Source organism: Microdochium trichocladiopsis, assembly GCF_020744255.1.
Source record: "Microdochium trichocladiopsis strain MPI-CAGE-CH-0230 chromosome Unknown B0I36scaffold_4, whole genome shotgun sequence".
Classification (NCBI taxonomy): Eukaryota; Fungi; Ascomycota; class Sordariomycetes; order Xylariales; family Microdochiaceae; genus Microdochium; species Microdochium trichocladiopsis.
The window spans coordinates 1219551-1241965 of NW_025763547.1; the positions used below are offsets into that span (position 1 = coordinate 1219551).

At 55.6% G+C, this 22415-nt stretch overlaps 6 protein-coding genes across 6 annotated transcripts; 5 read left to right on the forward strand and 1 right to left on the reverse strand.

The window, feature by feature from the left end:
* Positions 1–3981: 3981 nt before the first annotated feature.
* On the forward strand, positions 3982–4537 carry B0I36DRAFT_320360 (uncharacterized protein). The gene is made up of 2 exons (XM_046153545.1): positions 3982–4329; positions 4425–4537. Exons 1-2 carry the CDS (start codon positions 4036–4038, stop codon positions 4443–4445), a joined length of 315 nt encoding a protein of 104 aa, XP_046013759.1. The 5' UTR covers positions 3982–4035; the 3' UTR covers positions 4446–4537.
* Positions 4538–6419: 1882 nt separating this feature from the next.
* B0I36DRAFT_361668 (NDT80/PhoG like DNA-binding family protein) lies at positions 6420–8570 on the forward strand (the record flags this gene model as incomplete). Its single annotated transcript, XM_046158514.1, has 3 exons — positions 6420–7279; positions 7353–7715; positions 7784–8570. The coding sequence occupies 3 exons, from the start codon at positions 6420–6422 to the stop codon at positions 8568–8570; spliced, it is 2010 nt and encodes a 669-aa protein (XP_046013760.1).
* Positions 8571–9368: 798 nt separating this feature from the next.
* B0I36DRAFT_382898 (uncharacterized protein) lies at positions 9369–10919 on the forward strand. The gene is made up of 2 exons (XM_046160938.1): positions 9369–9681; positions 9767–10919. The coding sequence occupies exons 1-2, from the start codon at positions 9656–9658 to the stop codon at positions 10695–10697; spliced, it is 957 nt and encodes a 318-aa protein (XP_046013761.1). The 5' UTR covers positions 9369–9655; the 3' UTR covers positions 10698–10919.
* A 146-nt stretch (positions 10920–11065) lies between these two features.
* Positions 11066–15091, forward strand: B0I36DRAFT_265960 (uncharacterized protein). Its single transcript, XM_046151206.1, has 7 exons — positions 11066–12056; positions 12117–12262; positions 12315–12403; positions 12462–13304; positions 13368–13680; positions 13745–13874; positions 13928–15091. Exons 1-7 carry the CDS (start codon positions 11272–11274, stop codon positions 14715–14717), a joined length of 3096 nt encoding a protein of 1031 aa, XP_046013762.1. The 5' UTR covers positions 11066–11271; the 3' UTR covers positions 14718–15091.
* Positions 15092–18670: 3579 nt separating this feature from the next.
* On the reverse strand, positions 18671–20727 carry B0I36DRAFT_361671 (uncharacterized protein; the record flags this gene model as incomplete). The annotated part of the gene is made up of 4 exons (XM_046158515.1): positions 18671–19726; positions 19783–20159; positions 20217–20380; positions 20450–20727. The coding sequence occupies 4 exons, from the start codon at positions 20725–20727 to the stop codon at positions 18671–18673; spliced, it is 1875 nt and encodes a 624-aa protein (XP_046013763.1).
* A 683-nt stretch (positions 20728–21410) lies between these two features.
* On the forward strand, positions 21411–22082 carry B0I36DRAFT_430278 (uncharacterized protein; the record flags this gene model as incomplete). The annotated part of the gene is made up of 2 exons (XM_046162531.1): positions 21411–21675; positions 21763–22082. The coding sequence occupies 2 exons, from the start codon at positions 21411–21413 to the stop codon at positions 21945–21947; spliced, it is 450 nt and encodes a 149-aa protein (XP_046013764.1). The 3' UTR covers positions 21948–22082.
* Positions 22083–22415: the final 333 nt, after the last annotated feature.

Sequence of the window (22415 nt, forward strand, 5' to 3'; positions counted from 1 at the left end):
CCCCTGGTTTTTGCGCCTTCACATGTTCGCTCACATGAGGTGGTGCCATTTAGGAGACATCCTCTTGTCGAATGTACAACTTGTTGACTGGGACTTTTTGATCGGATCTCTTCATGTAGCATGTCTTGTATGTCGTCCGCCTGCTCGGATTGTCAACACGTCCGCGAGTCGAGAACAAATGCCTGGGAAGTGGAATGGTGGGGACAGACGCGTGTTGCAGACTTCGTCGTTGGGGAGTCAAGAACGCGCTTGGGCCTAGTTCAGGATTGTAGTGTCAACCTCTCGCACAGTTGTCGGCCTCTTTTGTGGTTTGGTGAGCAGATCTCGCGGGCTTGCAAGGGCCAAATCCGCCAGGGATATCTGGAGGATTGACACGCTGGGCGGAAAGGCTCGATGCAGCCACGTTCGGGGAGCTTGTTGTGCCGTCAATCGTAGACTCCCGGCCACAACCTGGATCTATGCAAGACACGTCATAGTGCAATCATGGCGGTGGATGTCTCATTCGACTGATGGATTTCTTGTAGACTTGACGAGGCTTGATTGAGAATTATGCTGCTTCAGCAGCATGTCAAGTGTCATTTGGTCCGACTTTTGTCACAGGTTTTGCCCGGCCAGACAACAGACAACAGTTTGCGAGAAACACCCAATAGGTTGGCCCCATCTGTCCATCAGGCAGTTACCTGGATTGTGCGGCAAAGACAGACCATAGAGCGCGTGCTGGTGACTCGTACAGATTTCTTGCGAGACGTTGAGCTTAATTGCCAGGAAACAGGCTCCGATTCTTTCGCCATGTCATAGTAGGCTGAACCCCACCCCCCCTTATGCCTTGTTCGGATCATGCAAGGTTGATCGCCGTTGCGGAGGTATACTTCGCTGAACTATTGCAGCTGCTCATTTCACCAGAGTGTGGAGGCCACACTCGATGCCAGAGCGAGCGCTAACCAACGTGCGTAATTCGGATCCGAGACTGTACGTTGACCAGCCATAGCGCAGACATTTCGCACTGACCACGAGGGGAGTGCTGGCAGTGAGTCGCGGGTTGTGGGAATGGAGACATTCATGATTCGCGCCGACTGGCGCTTGTTCAGCAATGCATCTATGCATGAGCCATGGTCTTGAGCTTTGTCGGTAACAATATTTCGGCTTGAGGTACTTTTGCGGGATAACCAAAGCCCCACAAGCTGCCGCACTGAAGCCAGGAAATTGCAAGGTCGACGTCAGTTTCTTGACTTGACACATGTGTCGTGAAGACTAGAACTACTCAAATGTTCAGGTACTGTCAATGACGTTCTTGTCGATCGACAGCTGCTCACGCGATGCAGTCCGGTCGCAGAAAGTGATAGGTGGTGATTCTAACGACAAGCGCCATCGTAAACTGGTCGGGTGTTAAAGAGACGATCCCAACCCCTGCGTTCAGAGCTGTGGAGAGCCAGCCACGCTGCACGTCGGCTTGTTTTTCGGTCGAAGTTGCCTGTCGCTGTGAGCAGACAGCGCAGCTAGCCTATCATCTTCCTGCAATCATGCTGCATGCAGTCCAGGACAGGGGGGGTGAGCCCAGTACACCCATGCGTCACGTTACATCCAGCCCCGGGAGTTCTCAAGGCACTGAGGGATCAAGTGAGATACACACACGCCATGTGCGCAGAGAGCGAGATGCCAATGTCGTTGCTGCCGTCACACGTGGTTATGTTGCTGAGCGGTGTGCTGAAAGTCATCCTTCATGATGATCTTATTGAGTGTGTGAGCCTCTCATCTGTGCTGCAACATAACGTAAAGTTGGGCCTCCGTGGCGGGTAAATATGACCAGCATGACTGGACTCACCCAGAGCTTTCGATGATGCGGCGACAGGTCAGGGTTGATTACTGACGACTCTCATGGGGGATCAGTTTCAGACATGTGAGAGCAGTTAATCTTCGGCCTGAAATCTGTCCAAACATGCTACGTGCAGTAAGCATGACTGCGTGAGATGTTGTTGCTAATTGGGAAGCTCAAAAGACGGCAGCTTGATAGCAGCATATCGGCAGGATAAGACAAGACCACTATCTGTAGCGACTGCTCAATTCGTTTTTGCGACAAGGGCAAGCACCAGACCAGCGACAGGGATCGTGATCGGAGGGTGGTAACCCGCACCTGGCAGGCGTTGAAAGGCTGGGGAAGTGGGAAGACGTTCCTGTGACTTCGATACGTAGAGACGGCAGCCCTGCGCCGCCGATGCATCTCATTAGTAAGTGCTGTGTAAAAAGTTCTAGGCCAGGAAGAACCTCGTGACGTTGCTGTCTCCCAAAGAGAGAGGCTGTCGATATTTGCGGGCCATCGTTTCCTGGGGTGGTGGCAGCTTGTGAGCAACGAGGTTCTGTCGCAAGTGATGCTTTTGCAAACCCGTCTGAATTGTTGCCTACTACGCTGCGTTTCCACTCGCATTGCACAGAGCCAAAAAGGCAAACAGCTCGCGTCTCGCTGGAAGTATGGGAAGCCAAGTAAGAGCCCACGGCCGCCGCCGAGAGCCCTGGCGAGCCTGGCTGTGGAGGTAGCTTAGGAGCCACGGGTAAGTCGCGGGACCTTGTGCCCCGATCTCACAAAAGTTCCCGGCTGCAACTAGACCTGACAGGGTTGTGAATGGCCTGATCACGACATCATTGAGATGATTGAGCGAAATACGTGGCGCTCTTGCCATCCGTCCTAAACATTCAGATATGGCGATGGTTTTGCTGAAGAAGCCTGGCCTTGCTGAATGCCCAGCTCCTCGCCATCTTGTGGTTTGAATATGCGTCGTTGCCACTCCTTCATCGAGCCGGGCAGTGTAGCTTTTTGCACGTTTCAGTCATGATCGATGCTTTAATGTCTTGACTCTGTCGAACCTAAACTTCGTGATGCGACAGCAAAGTCAACGGCAGGGCGGCCACTTTATGAAACGTAGAGAGTCCTTCCCCATCTCTAAGAGTCTCTTGTTGCTGAAAGATGTGCCTCGTGAGCCATTGGTACCGTGGGGCTCATCCAACGGGTTCTCGGCCCTGGTGCTGGGGCCTGCTGGGGGTGCTTATTCAACAGCGACCAGGAGGGCAGGAAGAAGCCAATCAAGTCAAATTGCCTTCGGGCGGCGCTTCTATACGGAGTATGGTGTGATGAGCCCCTGCCAGGAGTGTGGAGATCATGAGCCGGGGGTGTTGTGACTGCCGTACAAATCAACGGATTTGCGTCTTCTGAGCAGCAGCACCTGAGGCATGGGTGGCCGGCTGTTGGCCGCACCAGGATGGCCACCTGGACAGTTGGAGCCCAACTTGGCCAGGCGCCGAGGGAGCCGCGCAGGGCTCCTGGTTGTTGATCTTCAGAGCAGAGTTGCACTGGCGGCCTTGGAGGGCGATCTCAAAATTGTCCGGTCCGACAACCTGGCAGGGAGATCCATGTACCCTGATGAGCATTAGACGTTGAGTGGCGCCTGAAGCTCGCCGGCTCTCAAGCAGCTTCACTCTTGCCTGGCAAGACGGTGGCCAGCGATGGGAGAGTAGACAGCTGGGCTACGCGAATGCCGAGTGTGGTGAGCCATGGCCTATGGAGACCGAACAAGCCATAGAGGCATGCCCCCCTCGCGTGACAGGCGTGAAGCTGCAGCTCGTAGGTTTGTTCAGGGTGGCTGGCGGTGGTCAGTCACATGGCAGCCTGACGCCAGCGCTTGAGGTGACAGAGCTGTGCGATGGCTCTGAGGAGAACCACAATGTCTCAGATGTGGTTGTTGTCGTCGTTGCTCGGCCCTGTGTGAAAGACAGTTAGTCAGCTCAGAGAGTGAGACTGGTTGATCCTGCCTGTGCGTGTGTGCGGGACCTCAGGCGGGAGGACTGGAGCTCCCGGGGTACGAGGTACCTCCCTTGACTCGACGCCGCTGCATCCTTGGAATTCTTCAGAGGCAATCGCGGCTCGAGGGGCAGGAACCCTCGCCTTCGCGCTCGCCCTCACCTTCAACGGCAGTCTCCACGCCATCCTCCCGCATCCACGCCAGACCGGCACTTTGCCCATTCGCGCGCCGGTACTTGGCTTGAATGTCACGCCACGGTGCCATTGGTCTCGTGTCCCCCAGGGCATGCCTCGCAGCCCGGGCGGTACTCGTCCGCCCTGGGCTTATCAACACTACCGCCCGCCCTAGGGGCACTCCGGAGGGCGGCAACCACCACCTCTGCCGCCCGCGCGACCAGATGCTCCAGAACAACCCCTGCCCGAGGCACCTCAACGGCTTCGTCGACTTGGCGATTCATGGACAAGGATCGTCTGACGGTGGACCTGGCCGCCAAGACACTTGCCCCAAATTAGGCAAGTCGTCCTCAGAGGCAACCATGGTGCGTCGACTGATTGATGCAGCAGCAGCCCGGTGCATCCTTGAGGCACCTCGACACACTGCGCGCTCCTTGCGCTGACAGCGGCGCGACGCCAGGCGAGGCTAGGATGGAGTTAAGCGATCTCCCGCTCACCCAGGAGCCTGCCCGCCTAGGCCGAATTAGCACAGCGGGAGCAACAATGCGATTGTCTCGACGATGACTCCCGAGCCAGATGTGACCGGCTCAGGCGACCCCGGTCCCGACTTAGGCCAAACGTTTCTCAATTGTCCAACCTCGGATCAGCATGCCTATCCGATGGACCCTCGGGTTCCGCTTCCTCAACTAATGCTCTGTGCAGGATTGTCCTAGTTACGCATGAGCGTCGTCGATCGACTGAAATTGTCCTTCACGTGCGGCGATGTCTGTACAATGCGTAGGTGGCCGTTGCTGGCCTCTCCGTTGTGACTTTATGCATAGTCTCTGTGCCGGGCATCCCTTCCCACAAAGCAAGTAAATCTCCGACGGGTAGCGCATGTTGTACGTGCGCAGGTCGCACACAGCTATGCGCGCTGCGTTCGGTCGCGCTGCAGGGCTCTAATCTAAATCCCCATTCTTCGAGCTAATTTGCCCAGAGGATAGCTTGAAGAGCCAACCCCTAATCATCTTATCACGATCATGCTTGAAGCGACGACGGGAATCGCAAATCCAGTCCAACGCCCGGGAGGGGACTGTCCAAGGAGGGTGGGGTGGACGAAATGCTCGTGAGTGTATTGGCTCGGCACTTGATCTCTCTTAGCGTCGTTGCATGCAGCGCGACAGAGAGGATTCGCAGGCGCCTCCGTGTTGTATGGCCCGCCAGACCTTCCCTTCGACTTACCGGTCGACACAATCACGGGCTATGTAGTAGAAAGTCTCCCACAAGCCGACAGGACAAAGGACAAAGAACCCTGTTGGGGGCCAGGGCGCTAAACATACACCACACCGTAAGGGGCACAGCAAGGACAAGTTTCCGAGTGGATTTTACCAGCAGCTACTCCATAAAGTCCACCCCCTGTTGCTGACCCCCGTGTGTCTAAACAACCTCTGGTCGACCTGCCTTTCGCGTCGTTTTACCCGCACTGCCCGCAGAAGGCCACAGAGAGGGGCCTTTGCCATGAAGACCCTGCCAAAAGTTCAAGGCCGTGACCTTTTTGTTCCCCGCTCCATTCGACTGCCACCCCCCCAAAGCCTGTTCTGATGGATATGCATACGGGTAGACCAGGGTCTGATGATGAGCCGGCAGATGAAGAAGGTTGCCCACGGGCAGCCCATGGTGTGCAACGGCGCCCTTGAACCCCCCAGATCCTCACTGCTGGCATTCATCACTGTCACCAGAGTGTTATACCAACAAGAAGCGAGCGCCTGTGCTAATGGCGAGATTGCCCTCATTCGGCTCAGCGACTGAGCAGTGGCCTCGTGCAAGGCTAGGCTCGTCTTACCGAGCTCTCGCAATTCCAAGAGCTACACTTTAGCCTACGAAACAGGGATTGTAATAGTTGAGCTTGTGGATTGATGGAACTTCTGAATGCTAGGTATCCCCTCCTGTCCAAAGGACCTCCACTCCGGCCACTTCCTAGTTCGGCGGCGCATATCATAACAAGACCAGTATCACTGGGCACCTGCCAGCGGTACTTGGCCAGGCTCGCTCACTTATGGCCAGGATCTTCGGTGCCATACTCGTTCATTGTGTTTCCCCCCATTCCTGCAGGGATCGAGCAGCACTGATCCTGGCAAGCACTTCTCCCTCTGACTGGCCACACAAGCTCGCTTCACGTGCGTATATACAAGTACTTGCGTTTGCCGCGCATTCTTTACGAGTGTCCTGCCCTCTGCCTGTACCATCACGAACCATCCAACAGCTTGAGCATTCCCCAGCGACTTGGTGCAACACAGCTGGAACGCGCAAGCGATACCTCACAAGTGCGACGGGACTTCTTGCAGTTGGAGTGCAGCACCAGAAGCGAATCGCTTACGAAAGGCACCTCGAGGTTCGAGTCGCAACCTGACCATCGACACACGAAACCCTGCGACAGAGTTGCTCCATGTCAGCCACGGCAGTTTTGACGGCGACCATGGCAGAGTTGAAGCCAGAGTCCACCCAAGGTGGCCTCTGGTCCAACTACGGTGCCTCTGTTCCTTTATCAGCTCGTTTTCCAAGCGCCGTAGACAATTTGTTGACGCATCCATCGTCCAACCCATCCCAACATGTTGGCCGCTCGAGAGCCCATCAGGGCTCGATAGACCACTCCTATCCCTACTCGAGATATCAGCCAGAAGAGCACGACACCTATGCGAGACAACAGCAACCACAGCATACATTGGCCCCGCAGCACGGCTATCACAACTTGAAACGCCCCTATGATCATGTCGACCAGCCAGCGTACCAGGAAATCGTTCAGGACCTCAGAGACGACGGCTCCAAATTGACAGTCAACCACGACCAAAAACTCTTGTCCTTCCGCAAAGTGCAAGACAAGCATACCATCGTGGACCAGCACGGAAGAATGCAACAACTCGAGTTGTCGGCGCAACTGCACGGCATGTTCTTTCTCTCAGAGATGCCTGCTTCCACAGGCGAAGGGTCGATGCTGCAGCCCGAGTTGACATGCTATCGGAGGAATCTGTTTCAGATCAGCGGCTCTCTAGTCACCCCGAGAGGCCAGTTGTCCGTGATCTTGGCCGAAAGTGGCGAGACTGTCGCAGTCACCAGCACCGAGGTCACCATCTCGGCGATAGAGTCTGTCGATGGCAACCCCGTCCGACTGATTGTTATTCCTTGGAAAACCCCGCCACCAAACTCTCAGGATCTACCTCAATCCTCAGACCAGGAACCGCCGCCTCTTCCCCTTATTCCCTTCTCGGACGAGGGCCAGGAGATCGAAGGCGAGTTGGCGATGTATCCAATTGGTTGGCGACGACTACAGTTTCGCATGTAAGTTGTGCCAACAAGGCTTCGTGCCAGGCTCAGACAGGAAATGAACCATGCCTCTAACAATGAACTGTAGTGCAACCGCGAATAATGGACGAAGGAAGGAGCTCCAGCAACATTTCGTGCTGCACCTGAAGGTGGTCGGGACCCTAGCCAATGGGACCAAGGCCGTGCTCACGGAGTCGCACACAGCCCCTATTGTAGTTCGCGGTCGTAGTCCGCGCAACTTTCAAGCCAGAAAGGAGATTCCACTATTAGGATCGAGTGCGGGCTCTCGAGGACAAGCGTTGGTCGAGTCAGGCATTGGCATCGTCGCCGGTCCTCTGCCGCTGAAGCCACAAGATCCGAAAGCGCGAGGCTTGAACCTTGAACTACCTCGCACAGCCTTCACATTCAACGCCTCAAAGCTTCCTGGAAGCCCTATGAATATGAGATCAAAGTAAGTAACATTCGAAGTCATAGATCGGGAGCTTCCTCGGGCCAGCAGAATCTAACAGACAATGTTAGCTCCTATCCCAGCTGGAACCCCTCCAGTCACTTGCCACTATCACAAGGACCGGTGCCGGCAAGCACGGCCTACCCGACGTCGTCCGCGGACTCTTACCACAAACTACCTCTCTCGGCTGCGCCCGCATACTCTGCAGAACAGCAGGAGCTTCCTTTGCAATCACCCTTGCAGCCAGTCGGTTTGAACATGGCTGCTAGCGATCACAATTCGCAGCAACAGCCTCACACGACCATGAGAGCAGCATACAATTACACCCACGCTACTTCGGCACCGCCTCCGCTTTCGATAGCTACGACGGCTCTGAGCGGCTCAGACCACGGCCTAAATGTGCCGCGGTACGTTGATTCGAGCTCCCGACCAGCCAAGAGCCCTCGGCATCCAAATCAACAATCCGTACACAGCATACACAGCAGTGGTGCACTGAACAACGACAGCAGCTCCGAGTATCGCTTCGGCCCTTCATCTTATGTCCAAGTCAGCACCGGCAGCGCCGCCGCCGAGTCTTACGGATCTACCGACAACTCGCACACGCCCAGCCCAGCTGTCCCCCATCCTCCAAGCAGGGACTTCTATCCCCCCACTGCCACATGGACGACATCTGCCGGCGAAGCAAACAACACAACTGTTTCTTCGTACACCAATGTCTTGAGCGAAGCGGCAAGACCCTATGGATTCACCGCCGATCCATACAAGTCCAGTACGTCTGCACAAAACAAGAACGACCACGCCAGCAGTAGTCACTACAGTGCCGGCATGCACAACTACTCATGGAGTCCCACTCATTAAAATGGTTCGCGAGCCTCTTTATCGCTATTGGGACCGTCGCGCATTCGGAATATACCCCTACCGTAATTGTTAAAGTTGGTCATCTGGAGGGTTCTGGATCGAGACACTGGCGAAAGTAACAACGATCTCGACAACATGATCATCGCCCGCACCACGTACATATCGAATAATTCTCCCCACAGGCTCGGGCTCTTCTTCTTTTTTTCTCCTTTTAAATCATCGAACGGACAAGGTTGGTGGTCCCATGCAGGAGGAGCGGGTGCAATTTTGGAGCGGGAGTTGTTGGCACTCGTCTTTTCATTACAATGGAGGTGTTCCCATTTTTTTTTGGATCTTTTTTACTGGGTTCTTCTTCATCAGAAGTGCATCCTTGGAGTCGGTCTTGTCGTCATCTAGTTATTGTTGTTGTCGAGATATGATCGGTGGAGTGTTGGGTTTGTCCATGCATGGTACGGTGCGGTGCTGGGTCCTGTAGGCTGGTGCACATATACAGAAGAATGAGTCAATGAAGAACAGTAGAATAACGACAACCATCGAGACCATCCTTGTGCCGCGCTTCTTTTGTGCATGTATTTATGTACAGTTCGTGAGGGATCCAGTCATGCCCTTGTATCAGAATTCACCATGATCCGCGGATTGGCAGTCGTGAGGCTGGTGGTGTTCGAAAGCTCTGGAGTCTTACTAAGATGGCAGCTTGCTTGTGCGCCTGTGCCGTCTGTTCTGCCCCACATTCGGAAGAGGACAGGAGCGTGCGTGCAACTTGGCGAGCTCCACTGGAAAAATAGACGATGCGTTTCCTGTGGAGCCTCCATCGTCTCCATGCTTGCTTGCTTGATCTTGACCTCATGATTGATACATTGGAGTGATTCCCAGCAGGTACACATTCAACGACACGGTTGGCTCGTGTTCGTCCTGTTCCATTCCACCCCCGACCCAGCCTCCAAGATCTCCCAACAGAGCCTGGGACAAGTGATACCGTGGTACTACGACGTCGGTGGTGGCGCAAGAGCCCGGAGCATTCTGGACAATCGGGGAACCCTATCGATACAACAGGCGCGCGTGCACGCGTGTGTGCTCGTAAAAGCATGTTTGAGATCCCGGACGCCAAGCGGTAAGTAAAACCCAGCTGATCTTTATAGACGCAGTCGAGGATTCGTACTTGGAGCTGATCGCTTTTGTTCTCCCCACCTCCAAAGGGTGCGTCGGGAGGACCTGTACGAGTCATCTGCCGGCGGCAGCAGTGACGGCGAGGATGGGGCGAGGGACGTGGAGATGGATGCGGCCCTGCGCAGCAAGTTGAATGCCCAGCTCGCGGACCTCCTGGACGTGGACTTCTCGGTACCAGGGCCAGCTTCAGGCGGAGCCGCAGAAGCCGAGCGGAAGCGAGGGCGGCAACCACGGCAACAACAATCGCACGAAGCCGGTAGTGATGATGACGATGATGATGATGATCACCACGAAGACGAGACTATGAGCGATGGCGACCGGCAGCGTGGAGAGCAGGATGAAGACGACGACGAGCCAGTCGAGTTTGCGTTCCGGCTGTTCAGCGGTGAGGATCCCGCTGCGCACAAGGTGGTGCTCGAGAAACAGGACGATGCCGCCGACGCGGCTGGCGACGGCGGAGGGTTTGTGGTGAGCAGGAGGCCGGCGTCATACTACATCGCAGCTGAGCCCTCGCCGGATGACCGCGAGAGGTATAGAGCGGCCGCAGTCAGCCACGAGTACCTCCTCGCAGACGCTGGACGGAGCAGGTGGGGGATCGAGAAGCCCTGGAAAGTCACAACCATCACAATCACCACGAAGAAGACCAAGGACGGCAAGGAGAAGCTGATGGGGACGGTGGCTGGGAACCAGCCCAGGACAGGCCGCAGGACGCGGCCGGGCAAGAAGCGGCGAATCATCCTGCGGACACGGGAGAAGGCGAAGAAGGAAAAGGAGGTTGTGGCTAAGCAGCAGGCTGTGGATAGGGAACAACATCTGCTCGAGAAGAAGAAGAGGCTCAATCGACAGAAGAAGTTAAAGAGACGGGCCAAGGCTAAAGGGCAGAAGAAGGAGGGTGTAGACGCCGGTGGTGAGGGAGATTCCGACGATGAGGAGAACGGAAAGAGTGTTGCGTCTGATTGAATGCTGAGATAGGGCTTCTGCATACAGATCAAGGTATGGCCACAGCCACCATTTGGGCGGACGTACTTGTCTGGAAGGTGATCTCCTGTGAATACCCTAAGTGGAATTGTCCTATTCAGCATTTACTCTCGTGTCTACTAGCGCAATCAGCCGATCCATAAAGTACCGATGTGTAAGGCAAGGTATATGTAGGTCGCGACCTGGAGAATGAAGCAGAGCCGCGCCTACTGCACATCTCTAGCGCAGGTCTTTAGCGCCCTCAGCGCGGCAGACCGCTCCGCGCAACACGACCCCTGCCAATCTGCACCATGTTGGAGCTGGGCACCGCCATCCCACTTCACCACCTGCAGCCTTGCTGTTGGCGAATAGCTTCACCTCTGGGCATCCCACGCTCTCTGCCGACAACCACGTACCGAGCATACTCGCCAGCCCCGGCTTCGCCATCGCCACGCACCAAGCCATCGTACTTGACACGCTATCTTTTCGTCTGCAGCATCAAAGCCCAGTCGATACCGCTATCGATAATGCTCTCGTAGCTCCTGCGACACCCCGCCGCCCCGTCGATGAAGACAACATGAACTCGCTCTGGCCGTCCAAGGCCGCTCCCGACGGAGCAGAGACCTCCAGTGCCGCGCCCACCTGCCCAAACGATGCCATAGACAATGGCATAGCCGATGTCGGTCCCAGCGCCGGCGCCGGCACGGGCATCGAGGCCACACCCATTGCAGAAGGGTCTCAACCTGGGCCGCCCCAATCTTCTGCCTCACGACCTTCCCTACAGCGCGACCAGGCGACGACAGGTACGCCTGGGACACAAACGCAACCATCAGCCGGCCAGCCTGCCGACTCACTCTCCCTCGCTCAGCTCAGACGGCTAGTCTCTGAGCTGCCACGAACCGAGACCGCTGCCTACGACTTCGAGTACACAGACACAGGACCGCACGCGGAAGAAATCGACGAGTGGTTTCAGTATCAACTGAGGCAATGGATGCGGCTAGACGCTGCGCAAAAAGATTTCGAATCGAATTGGGACGATGAGATCAGTGCCAAGTACGACGAGGTGACATGGGAAGAGGCGGCCCCAGAATTACGCCTGCAATATGTCAGAGGACTTCTCGCAGCTGTCAACTCATCTCCGAGCACCGCGGCTCGTGCTCAAGCCATCGCTCGCGTGCTGTACATCGTTCTCGGGAGATGGTCGGAGACAGCGCGCTCTCCCACGGGCGACAAATCCAGGCTTCGAAGCGTGGCGTCCCAAGGTCAGCTTGCCGCCATCAAGTCTGGCGTGCAGATCCTGCACGAGGCTGGGGGCTTGCCTGTGGTGTGGGAAGCCTTTCAGACTGCCGTTGCTGCTATCTGGTATGTTTCCTGTTCGACAAGTTCCAGTATCAAATTTGATCCTGACTATACCCGTGCTAGGGTCGATGAGCCTCTACGAATACAACCGCCAAACGTGGCGCAAGAGGCTCAGGATGTGCTGATGAACCTGATGACAATCATTTACATGTGTGTACAAGAGACGATTAACGATCGCGAAGAGATGGAAATGGTGGCCGACACACTCGGTAAGTTGAGTTGTCTAGCAGAGTTCTCCCACGCGACTAACAATGGGCGTAGTGTCTTTGGAGCCAAGTATCGCAACGTATATGGTCGGGGTATGTGCCAAGATCAGGTGGCAGGAAGCGCCATCACTGCCGATCACACAGGTCAGTCATACAGTGCTGCTAGGTGGTGGCCGAGCTGCGTTTCTGACCTCTTCTACAGACTCTGCTTTTAACGTGGAAATCCATTCTGCTCGTGTTCGGCGGCACTGAAGATATCGAAGAGGCCAAGCGTGCCCTCAAGGAGAAGGCAGACAACAAGGACAAGGACCTAATTATGGCTTCGCCCCTGGACTACCATGTCTTCCGACAAGAGATCACGTCAAAATATCCATCGTATGTACCACCGCGACCACCGATACCTCTGGAAGCAGACAACAGTTCATTGCTGCCTCACCTCCGAAACCACCCCACACGAGACAACGGATCAAATGGTATCATACCTGCACCTCCCGGATCGCAGACCGGAGGGGCATCCATTTTGCACCAACCAGTTCATATCGCTACGCCGGCACCATCGCCTCCACCCTCCCCAGCTGCTGGTGGCAAAGGCGGTAAGAAGCAGAACTACCAGACCAACCAGAACTTTCCGTTCATGTACCCGCCGCTCGATGCGACGAGCAACAGCGCTGGCGGTAAAGGCGGCGCCGGCCTCCAGGAGCTTCTTGTTGGACGCAAGTGGGAGGGCAGCGACGTGCCGGCATCTGTGCTTGAGGCCGGAGAGCTTTTCTCAAGACGTGTCAGGATGACTCGAGCCACACGGCAGCTCTGGGAGGAGCGCGAGAAATTTCTCAAGTTCGAAAGAGGATGGGATACATCATATGACGACATAGATGCTTTGGATCTGGATGCGCTTGAGGTCGAGGATGAGGTGGACGACGACAAACTCCTTGAAGCGATCGAGCAGAGGAGAAGGGAGGAACAGCAGAAGGAGATTGACTTTGGCCCTGATCCCAACCTGGATGAACGATTCAAGCAGCGTTTACAGACTGTTGAGATGTTCTACGTAAGTCTCCAAACTCATTTGTCCTGGACGTCAGTGTTAGCCTGCTCACCAGCTTCATTACAGGAGTCGACGTTACCACAACTTCAGTCTATGATCATAGTGCTCATGAAGGGCGTCCTGAACCATGTCACTGCCTGCCTTTCTCCTCCCAATGGCCAGCAACATCCAGGTGTTCCTGGTGCGAATGGTCGCGTCAATGGTGGCCCCATGCCGAACCGGCTGCACGATAATGGCGTAGGCATTAACGGGACTGGTAATGGCGATTACCACGAGCTTTCATCGCTGGAGGACCTCGACAGCATACGGGCGCGAGAAATTGAGTCGAAAGCCACGACAGGAATCATACTCTTGCTGCTGAAATGGCTAAAGATATCTCGTGCGTCTCTCATATCCCATAGTCACTCTTGCCGAGCCCAATTTCCACTGACACACCCTTTTAGATGTCCTGAAGTTCGAATATCTCACTCAGCTACTCCTCGATTCTAATTACTTGCCACTGGTGCTGAAGCTGTTCGCGCACCAGGATGTGCAGCAGGTTGTCGACAGCAAGACCGATCGCCTGGAGCACAGGTAAGTTTGTACCGAACGCCGGTTTCTAATGCGTGCGGCGCTAATTGCGATAGCTTCTTCCACTTCTGCAACTCCCGAGCATTCCCTGGCGATCGCATGCTGGTTGAGCCCACGGAGATCGACGGACTAGACGACGACAGTGAGGACGATGCAGCACCTCCGCCGATCAGACGACGAAGATCCCCAACAAGGACGGCAGCAGAAATGGTTCCCTTGCCAGATGCCTCGCAGAGGCAGGACAACCAGCTTGCCATGCGTCCAGAAGTCGATGAGCTGGGCTACCCAATCAACCCGCTTCCGAAGGAGCCCATCACCGACTTCTCCCGGCGGAACTTCTTCTCACTCATCAACTACCTGCGCATCATGCAAAAGATTTGCAAGAACAAGGCGCACCGCAATTTGCTATTGGTGCAGTACAAGTCGTCCAACATTATAAGAAAATCATTAAAGATACCCCAACCAGAACTGCGACTCTACACGCTCAAGCTCTTCAAGAACCAGGTACCTTACTGCGGCAGAAAATGGCGACAGAGCAACATGCGTGTCATCACCGCGGTGTACCTGCACTGCCGCCCCGAGCTCCGAGACGAGTGGCTGGCGGGCAGCGATGTTGACGCAGAGGTTGAGGAGGCATTGCCACTCGAGCAGGCCCTCCGTAGTCTGACGCACTGGTTCAATGTCAGGCGGTACCCGGATCAGATGGCGGTCGAGGTCCGCGAGGCCCTGAGGGAAGAGCAGGACTTTTTCAAGCGCGAGCTGGATAAGCTTGACTGGGATGAGATGCCAGGTGAGAGTGTCAATGGAGACTGGGAGCAACAGGCTGGAGGTATGGCAGGATGGTGAGCGAGTTTGGGTCCAGGTGATGTCGATGTTGATACTGCATAATCATGCCACCGTAGCGAGCGGCGAGGCTTTCGACCACGACCCAGCAGTGACTGGTCACCTGTGATCGGATTGCATTGCTCAAAGTCCAGGGCTGAGCGCTCACAGCCACGACTTCATGCTTGTTTGACTGTATCTACCTTGTGCGAGGACGCATGATCGTCTGGAATAAACAAGACCTTTGTCACAATGGATTGGCGGCGTCTTCTTGTTCGGGAAGCTTTGTGCTGCGCAAAACTGTTGTTTGGTGTGTTTTGTCGCAGTCAACGTGGTGAATCTGTCAACCATTGGACAGATTCAAGACTTTGGCAAGCGACACACTCTATTGCATGTTTGCACGGCCCTCTCTCCCTCATTGTGTAGGCGTCAGTATCGATGATAACACTTCCAAGACTGTCTCCCCCCCCCCCCCATGGAAGCGACCTGCGCGAGGTGTGTGTGTGTGTGTGTGTGTGTGTCGCACAGACCCGCAGTGGTCGTTCTGTTCCGAATATATTGCTCAGCAGTCTGCGCGCGCAAGAGAGAGAGACAGAAACGGATAGGTATGTGTGTGTGTGTGGGGCAGTGGATTCGTCTGAGGTTGTGTCCCAAAGTTGACCCCAAAACTCTTGGCTTTTTGTTTTAATGCGTGTGGTGCTGTGTGCTGTGTGCTGTGTGTCTGTGTGTGTGTTCCCTAACTATCCCGTCTCTTGTCCTGCACTGCCAGCTACGTTTCTTTATCCACACACACATACACACAAAACACTTTTTGTCTATACTCGAGACACGGGAGAGCAAGAAAAAAAGAAAGTTTCCGGCGGTTTTTAAATCAGACGACCCAACATGGCGTGGACGGTGGCATGACGGCATGAACAGGAGCTCCCGCCCCTCCCCCCCATCTCGTCACTTTCGGGGAGTTTCCAGGTAATTAAGCCTTTTCTGGAAGAACATTAGCATTGCTGTGCTATGATGCGTTCTCGTTCATTACCCCTCTCTCTGTCCCTGGCGCTGGCGCCGACGGCGGCGGTGTAAGTTGGGTTGGGTCGGTGGCGGGGAGTTTTCGTCTGGTCAGTTCAGCTGAGGGGCGCGCGGGGGCAGTGATGGTTAGTTTGTCTGGGATTAGGTAGGATGAACCCAATGATTATGCGGGAGGAGAGTCTATGTTCTTGGTTTTCTGGAACTGAGTGCTTTGCTGGGGCGATATGGGTGGTGGTGGTGGTGGTCTTTGCTTCATTATGGCCAGAGAGTGTCCCTTTTGACTTTTCCTCACAACACGCAGACATTCCTAGGTCTGTAGTGAGTTGAGCAGTCCACTGCGCACGAGGTCCAAAGATGAACAAGACAAAGCACCCGAGACTGGCCAGACAGACGCAGCAGCAGCACTGTGAGATGACCTCCTGTCGCCGCGATAACCCTGCAACCAGGAACGAGGGAATGCGAGGTTTTCCCCGGATGTCGTATGGTGTAGTTTCTAAACCAGAAGACGACGTTGAGCATGGCCCTGGATGTCATATCACAGTGTTCCCCTCGACCCCTCGACGCTTTCTGATGGGATGTGTGCGTTGCGTGTTGTCTCCCGCCACGAGATGATGATTATTCATGATGGCCCCAGCGCCAAGAATTGCTCAAGGACAAAGCCGGCAGTTGCAAGGACGTTGCGTGCCGTGCTGTGCCTCCTTTTCACTTGTCCATCTAATCATCATAATTATACAATAATCTGTGCTTTTCGTGAGTGAGCTGGACCTTGAAAGGGGGAGAGAGGGCGGGGGCCTTGGTTCAGATAGAGTGTGTGGCCTGCCAAGTTTTCCCCCCTAAGGGTCCTTTTATGTCGTCGTCTGTCGTCGTCGTCGATGAAGGTTTGCGCGCGCCACCCGCGCCACCTCCCGCCGCCCAGTGACACAAGCCCTCATTATCATGCGGGACTGCAGCCTCGCCCGTTGAGAAAAAGAGGAGTGCCCTATCTCTCGCTGGTTCGCAGTATGCCCTCCTCCATGGTGATTATCAAGATGATCAAGGAGCAGGGTGGAGGGAGGGAGGAATGGGCCAAAGGCTCAGAAGAAGAAGGAGTGGATAAGGTCTCGGGAGGACCCTTGTCCGCCCCGAAACACGTGGCTGGCGGGGCTGGTTCTGCAGTTCCATCTTCAGGTACCCGCGATTCAGCTGCATTAGCTCCCACGCACGCACTCTCGCGGAGCATCAGCCGGTGTTTGTCAGCACTGAGGCATCAGCGGGGAGAGGGAGGAGGGGGCACAGGCGAACCCACCATGACCAGACCATGGTGGTGGGAGGTGGGAGGCCCATGGCAAGCAAAGAAGAGGCGTTACGTAGATCGATCCAGCCACCACCACCAGTACAGCACCGTCTTCTGGCCCGCACGGAAAGAGCCACTCCCGACTTGGATCCCAAATTGGCCATGAACCCCTGTAGGATGCAGATACCAGCTGCAAGTCATGGCATTCTCTGTCCAACCTGGCCTTCCCTCCCGCCTTCCCGCATGGCCACTACATGGTGGACGAGGTAAATATCTCGTGCTATATTCGTTTAACGGTAGCAAGCAAGCAAGCAGCACAGTTACCCATCATCATCATTATCTTCTCCTTCATCATCGTCATCATCACCATAGCAAAGTCGACCAAGGACTCTCGGCCGTATCGGACTGCTGCTCAAGTGTACCAGGGGCCGCACCCTACAAGGCGTGGACTATCTTCAAAAAGCCCGTCAGCCAAGTCTTATCCCGCCCTCCTCCCCCCGGTTCGTACTGTTCTTGGCCTTTCCAGTTTCAGGTTCCCACCGCGTCGTCGTCGCGCCGCCCACTTTCCCCCCAAATCCATGACCAGCTAGGGCTGATATGACGAAAAAAGTGTTGAAACAGTGGCGACTGATACTACTCACTTTAGGGGGGGGGGGGGGGGAGGAAGATAGAGAGAGAGAGGGAGAGAGATAGGCCAAGTCCAACGTGTCTCGGCTCCTCGTCCCAAGTGTCGCCCGCCTCGTCACATTTCGTGGCTTTGCACGAGACATTCTCTTGTGTGGGTGGTTCCCTTTCATCCCTCCTTTCCCCCTCCAACCCCTCCATTTCAGCTGGGAACATGCCTGCTCATGCTGCATGCATGTATGCATGTGTGCAAATCTTGTCGGATGGGAAATATGGTCATTTGAAGGTCTGATATGAAGGAGGAGTAGGAGGAGGTGGTGGTGGTGGTGGTGGAGAGGAAGGGTTCATCTGATTCCCCGGTTCCCGTCCTTTCTGTCTGATTGTGCAACTGCCTACACGGGGTGTGGTCCAGCCCCTTGTGTGTGTGTGTGTGTAAGGCTTGGCTTGGTCCATCAGACATATCTCTTTTCTTCAATCTGCCAAGGTCGTCATGGGTGTCTATCTCGCGCTTGCCCCTTGAGCGCATGCATTTTTGGGTCAGTGGAATATGGTTCGTGACATGATAATGAATTACTACGTCCTATCAGATCCCCTGTGACTCCTCCATTATTCACTGCGCCGTGCTCAGTTCCTCATACAGCCACAACCCCGGAGCCCCCTACCAGGGTATTCTCTGGGCGGCTGTGTGCTGCTACATACATGTCCCTACTATGGAAGGGGAAGTTACTGCACATGGAAAGAGATGAGTAACAAGAGAGAAGTAAAAAGGATGAATGACAACGATTCTCTGTCTACACGTGCGCTCCCAAAGTCCTCGCGGGGACTTGCCATAAAAGTGAAACCGGGACGGCCAGGCCAGGCAAACAAGGACTCCCTCAAAGGCCATGATCTGTACACAATGAAAGTTCCACTAGGAGGACGTCCATATACACGCGAAGCGAGTAGCCCACCAGCTCTCTTCACTCGCTGATTTTACCACAAAAGAAATCCGCTAGTACAGTGCTGAAAGGCCGGCACGTGACGAAAGAAATGTTCAAAGGCAAAAAGACACCTGCCGCTCTCAGATCCAGGCACTGGTCAGCGATCGGCTTTCTGAGCCGCCCCGAACACGCAAGGGTGCCGGCACAGCTGTCTCCTCGACAGGAGAAGGTCCTCGCCGTGGCAGGTTGAAACCAACTCCACGAGGGCTGACTGTCTTTGTCGGACTGGCAGGCTTGCGTGTAGGGCTCACTACCACGGGAACAGGAGGCAGCACCTTGTCGGTGTTGGTGGCGGCGGAGCTTCGGTTCGCATCTCGCGAAGATGCCAATGGGCTAGGGCGCATAGCACTGTTTGTTGGCATGGCAGGCATAGCAAATTGCTCCGCTACTGCCGAGTCCCTTGTCTGGCGGTCGGCGATGGCTCGCATGTCGTCCACGTTGGATATGCGGAGGCCTATCCTCACGGTCGCCGACGAAGCTAATGATGACGCACGGCGATGGCCGATAACACTTGGCGGCGGTCGCAGGAAGTCGAAGCCTGGTGTCACGGGAGACACCACCGCCTGTTCCTGGTTCGGGTCATAGGTCGTGGAAGGGAGCAGGCCGAACGACTGTGTGCTCTCGATCCTGTTCGAAGGATAGGTGGGATATGCAACCGACTGCTGTTGCTGGACTAGCTCCGGCTCTTTCGGGGGGACAACGTAGGATACTGGAGCCGTGGTCTGGGCAGCCACAGCCGCGGGCTGAGCATTGTGTACTGGTGCTACGATGTATGTCGCGGGCGGGTTGTCAGAGGTGGGAAGTGGGGCCTTCTTGATACTGTTCAAGCTATCCGAGCTCTCCATCCACCTCATGTTGGCGAAGCCGGGTACAGGCTGCTTCAGGTGGTCGTTGAAATCGACTTGCTGGGGTGATCGCGCTTGAATTTTGTAGATCTGGTCATCGACATCCACAAATCGGTGGCCTCGGGGGCTGATAGTCGCAAGACTGCCGCGTCGGAGGAAGAGGTAAAGGGCTCCATTGAGCACGCCCGAGAGATTGACAACAACCATGACGACCATGGCGAGGGTGTTGCCAGGTTCCGTCTGAGCCGCTGAGCCAAAGGTCAGGTTGAAAAAGAATGGAATCATAAAAGCCTAGCCATCTTTCGTTAGTAAACATGCTGGAAGATAACCGTGCGGCCAACACTCACATTGGAAACAGCTCCAAGAGCGAGGAAGTACACCATGCGCGATCCTTCGATGCGTTGGTCGTTTTCAATAAGGAGATGTCTCGAAAGTTGACGAAAGAGGGTCACAGCCGAGATGGCTAGAACGACGGTAACAGTTGTGAGGATCACAAACGCTCCCACTGCCCACCTCGCAATAAACCAGGGCATGGAAGCAAAGCAGATTGGCTGAGCTGGGAGGATGACTGATACACTGCCTGTGCCGACAACAAGGACGAGGATCAAGACGATGCACTTCAAGGCAGCGAACTTTCCCTTTGGCCTGAAGTTGGAACTTCTTACAGCACGGCCGGCCGCTTCGAGGCCCAGCACCATCTGGGTGTACGGGACGATGAACCAAGCTAGGAGAGAGGGTTAGAATATCGCTTTGGAGCAGGGCCTTGTATTCGTGCACTCACCCAACCATACCACACCAGACAGTTCGGGGCACTTCTGCGCCAGGTAGACGCCGTTGAGCCCCTGCGCCTGAACGACTGCGAGCATGACTGCTTGGCATATGATGCTGATGGAGAGGACGAATGGGTAGAGCTCTGGCCCTCGAATGCAGTGCAGCACAGCAATCCTGTTCCAAGTCAGCATACCGGGCTTGCGACAAAACGTCCCTGGCCACGCTCGGGAATCTCGGACTCACTTGGGAGCCATCACTTCTCTCCTCCTGGCCGCCGCCATGTAGCAGTGTACAAGGATGCCGATGATGACGATAAGGCCCGCTGCGCCATTGAATGCCGACAAGATGATGGTCGATTGTCGCATAGACTTGGCGGCGAGAAGCTTGAACTCGTTGATGACGCTCAGAGTCGAGTTTGTGAGGACCATTTGGTTCGTCATGTTTATCGGCAAGCCGGCTTGGGCGCCGTTTGGCATGATGTAGAAACCATTCTCGCCATTGTAGCCGGGGATGCCACTCATTTTGATGTTTGAGTCCTGGACAAGACGCGCTCGAATGAAGCAGGGCGGGACACTGGCGCCGAGCCGAGACGTTGGTCGTCTTTACTGTCGGACCATCTAGTCGTCGATTGTCTGTTGGCGAAATCGGGTTGGATGCGAGAAAGACGTGAGCGCGCACCGGGCGAAGGCGGGTATTTGGAAAAGCTCGACCAGCAAGAGCAGCGGACAAGAAGCGAAAAGCAGCGATCGAGGTACCAGACCCAGACGTGCTTGCAACACAAGAAGGACGGCAAGAAGTCTGAGCCAGCAGATGGGGTGAAGAAGGGAAAGGTAGCGTCGCTCACGAGACGAAACGAAATGGTTGGACAAGGAAACCAACCCAGCGGCAAACGAAAAGAGCAGGTGTGAAGACACCGGCTGGCCGGTCTGGTCTGAGTAATGGGTGGAGGAGGGGAGTAGTCGTGAAGAGTCTGGGGCTGGTCTGCTCCTGCCAAGCAGGGCAGGGCCCTGGGCTCGATAGTCTGGGCCGTGGTTTCGTGACGACGAGGTCCAGGGTGTGTGTGCCCGCTGGGGCGTCAGCCAGTCGTGCCGTCTACCGTCTCGCGTCCACACATACATGCCTGGCTCTGCTCCCTGTCGGTGGCCCGGCCAGGTCGCCGGTCTCCCCGTCCGTCAGTCAGCTACGCAGTAGACATGTTCCCTACATGGCTAGCAGCATCCCCTTGTGGGGTTCAGTGCAGCAGGTAGGCAGGCAGACCAGCGCGGAGGACGGACTGAGGAGGTCTCTTGGTGAGCAGGCAGGCACGCCACGGGGAAGGGCGTTTGGCGATGGAGGTGTGGTGATGCAAGTGGGCAGGGGCAAGGGTGCGGACCAGGCTCGAAGCACATGTGTAACAACTCCTGGTTTCGGGACATCGAATGATGCCGGGCGGGGCCCCGGCGGCCGGGAAAAGGTGGGGCCCGTCCCTGGTGGGTGGCCGGCAGAGGGCGGGCGCCCTTCAGGTACCGGTAGCACCTGCACACTTGGGGATCTGGGCACCTAAGGTACATACGTAGGTACGTACCTGCGCAAGTTCAGACGTTTCTGGCAAACTCTACGCAGAGCTAAGTCCACACTACCGGCAGTCCAACACGAATGGTTTCGCCATCAAGACACGCCTCTAGGCACCATTGGCCTGTCTGTGGCCCTCGCCCGGGGGCACGGTGGGTGGTCGGAGCCATTCATTCGCTGCTTCGGCTGAAGAAGGAAAAGTGTCCAGGTACACTCCTGCCTCTGGTGCGACGAAACAACATCGTCAAAGAGGCAGGCCATGGATGCCGCTCTAGAAAAAAGTAACTCGCTCTACATTCACCATGTCCTGGGTCCATTGGTCCACCTACACTTGTATACTTAACGACGAAGAAAGTCGTGTCTGCGCCGGATAGTCCTATCGCAGGAGCATACGTAAGGTTCAGCGCTTGCAGCCTTGCGCATTGAACTATGCATCGGCACCAAGAGCAGCAGAATCCAAGCCACTGGGCAGCTTGGGCTCTTTGCAGTCACCGAGAGCAATGCCGACGCATTTTGAGCCAGTGAACGTCATGGCTGTAGGGTCTTCAGGGTTGGCCAGGGTTGGCCAGGGTTGGCCAAAAAAGAAATCCCGGTACTTCTCTTGTACGCGAGTGTGAAAAGATCGACCGCACAGGGGAAGCACGGAAACTTCCGATTT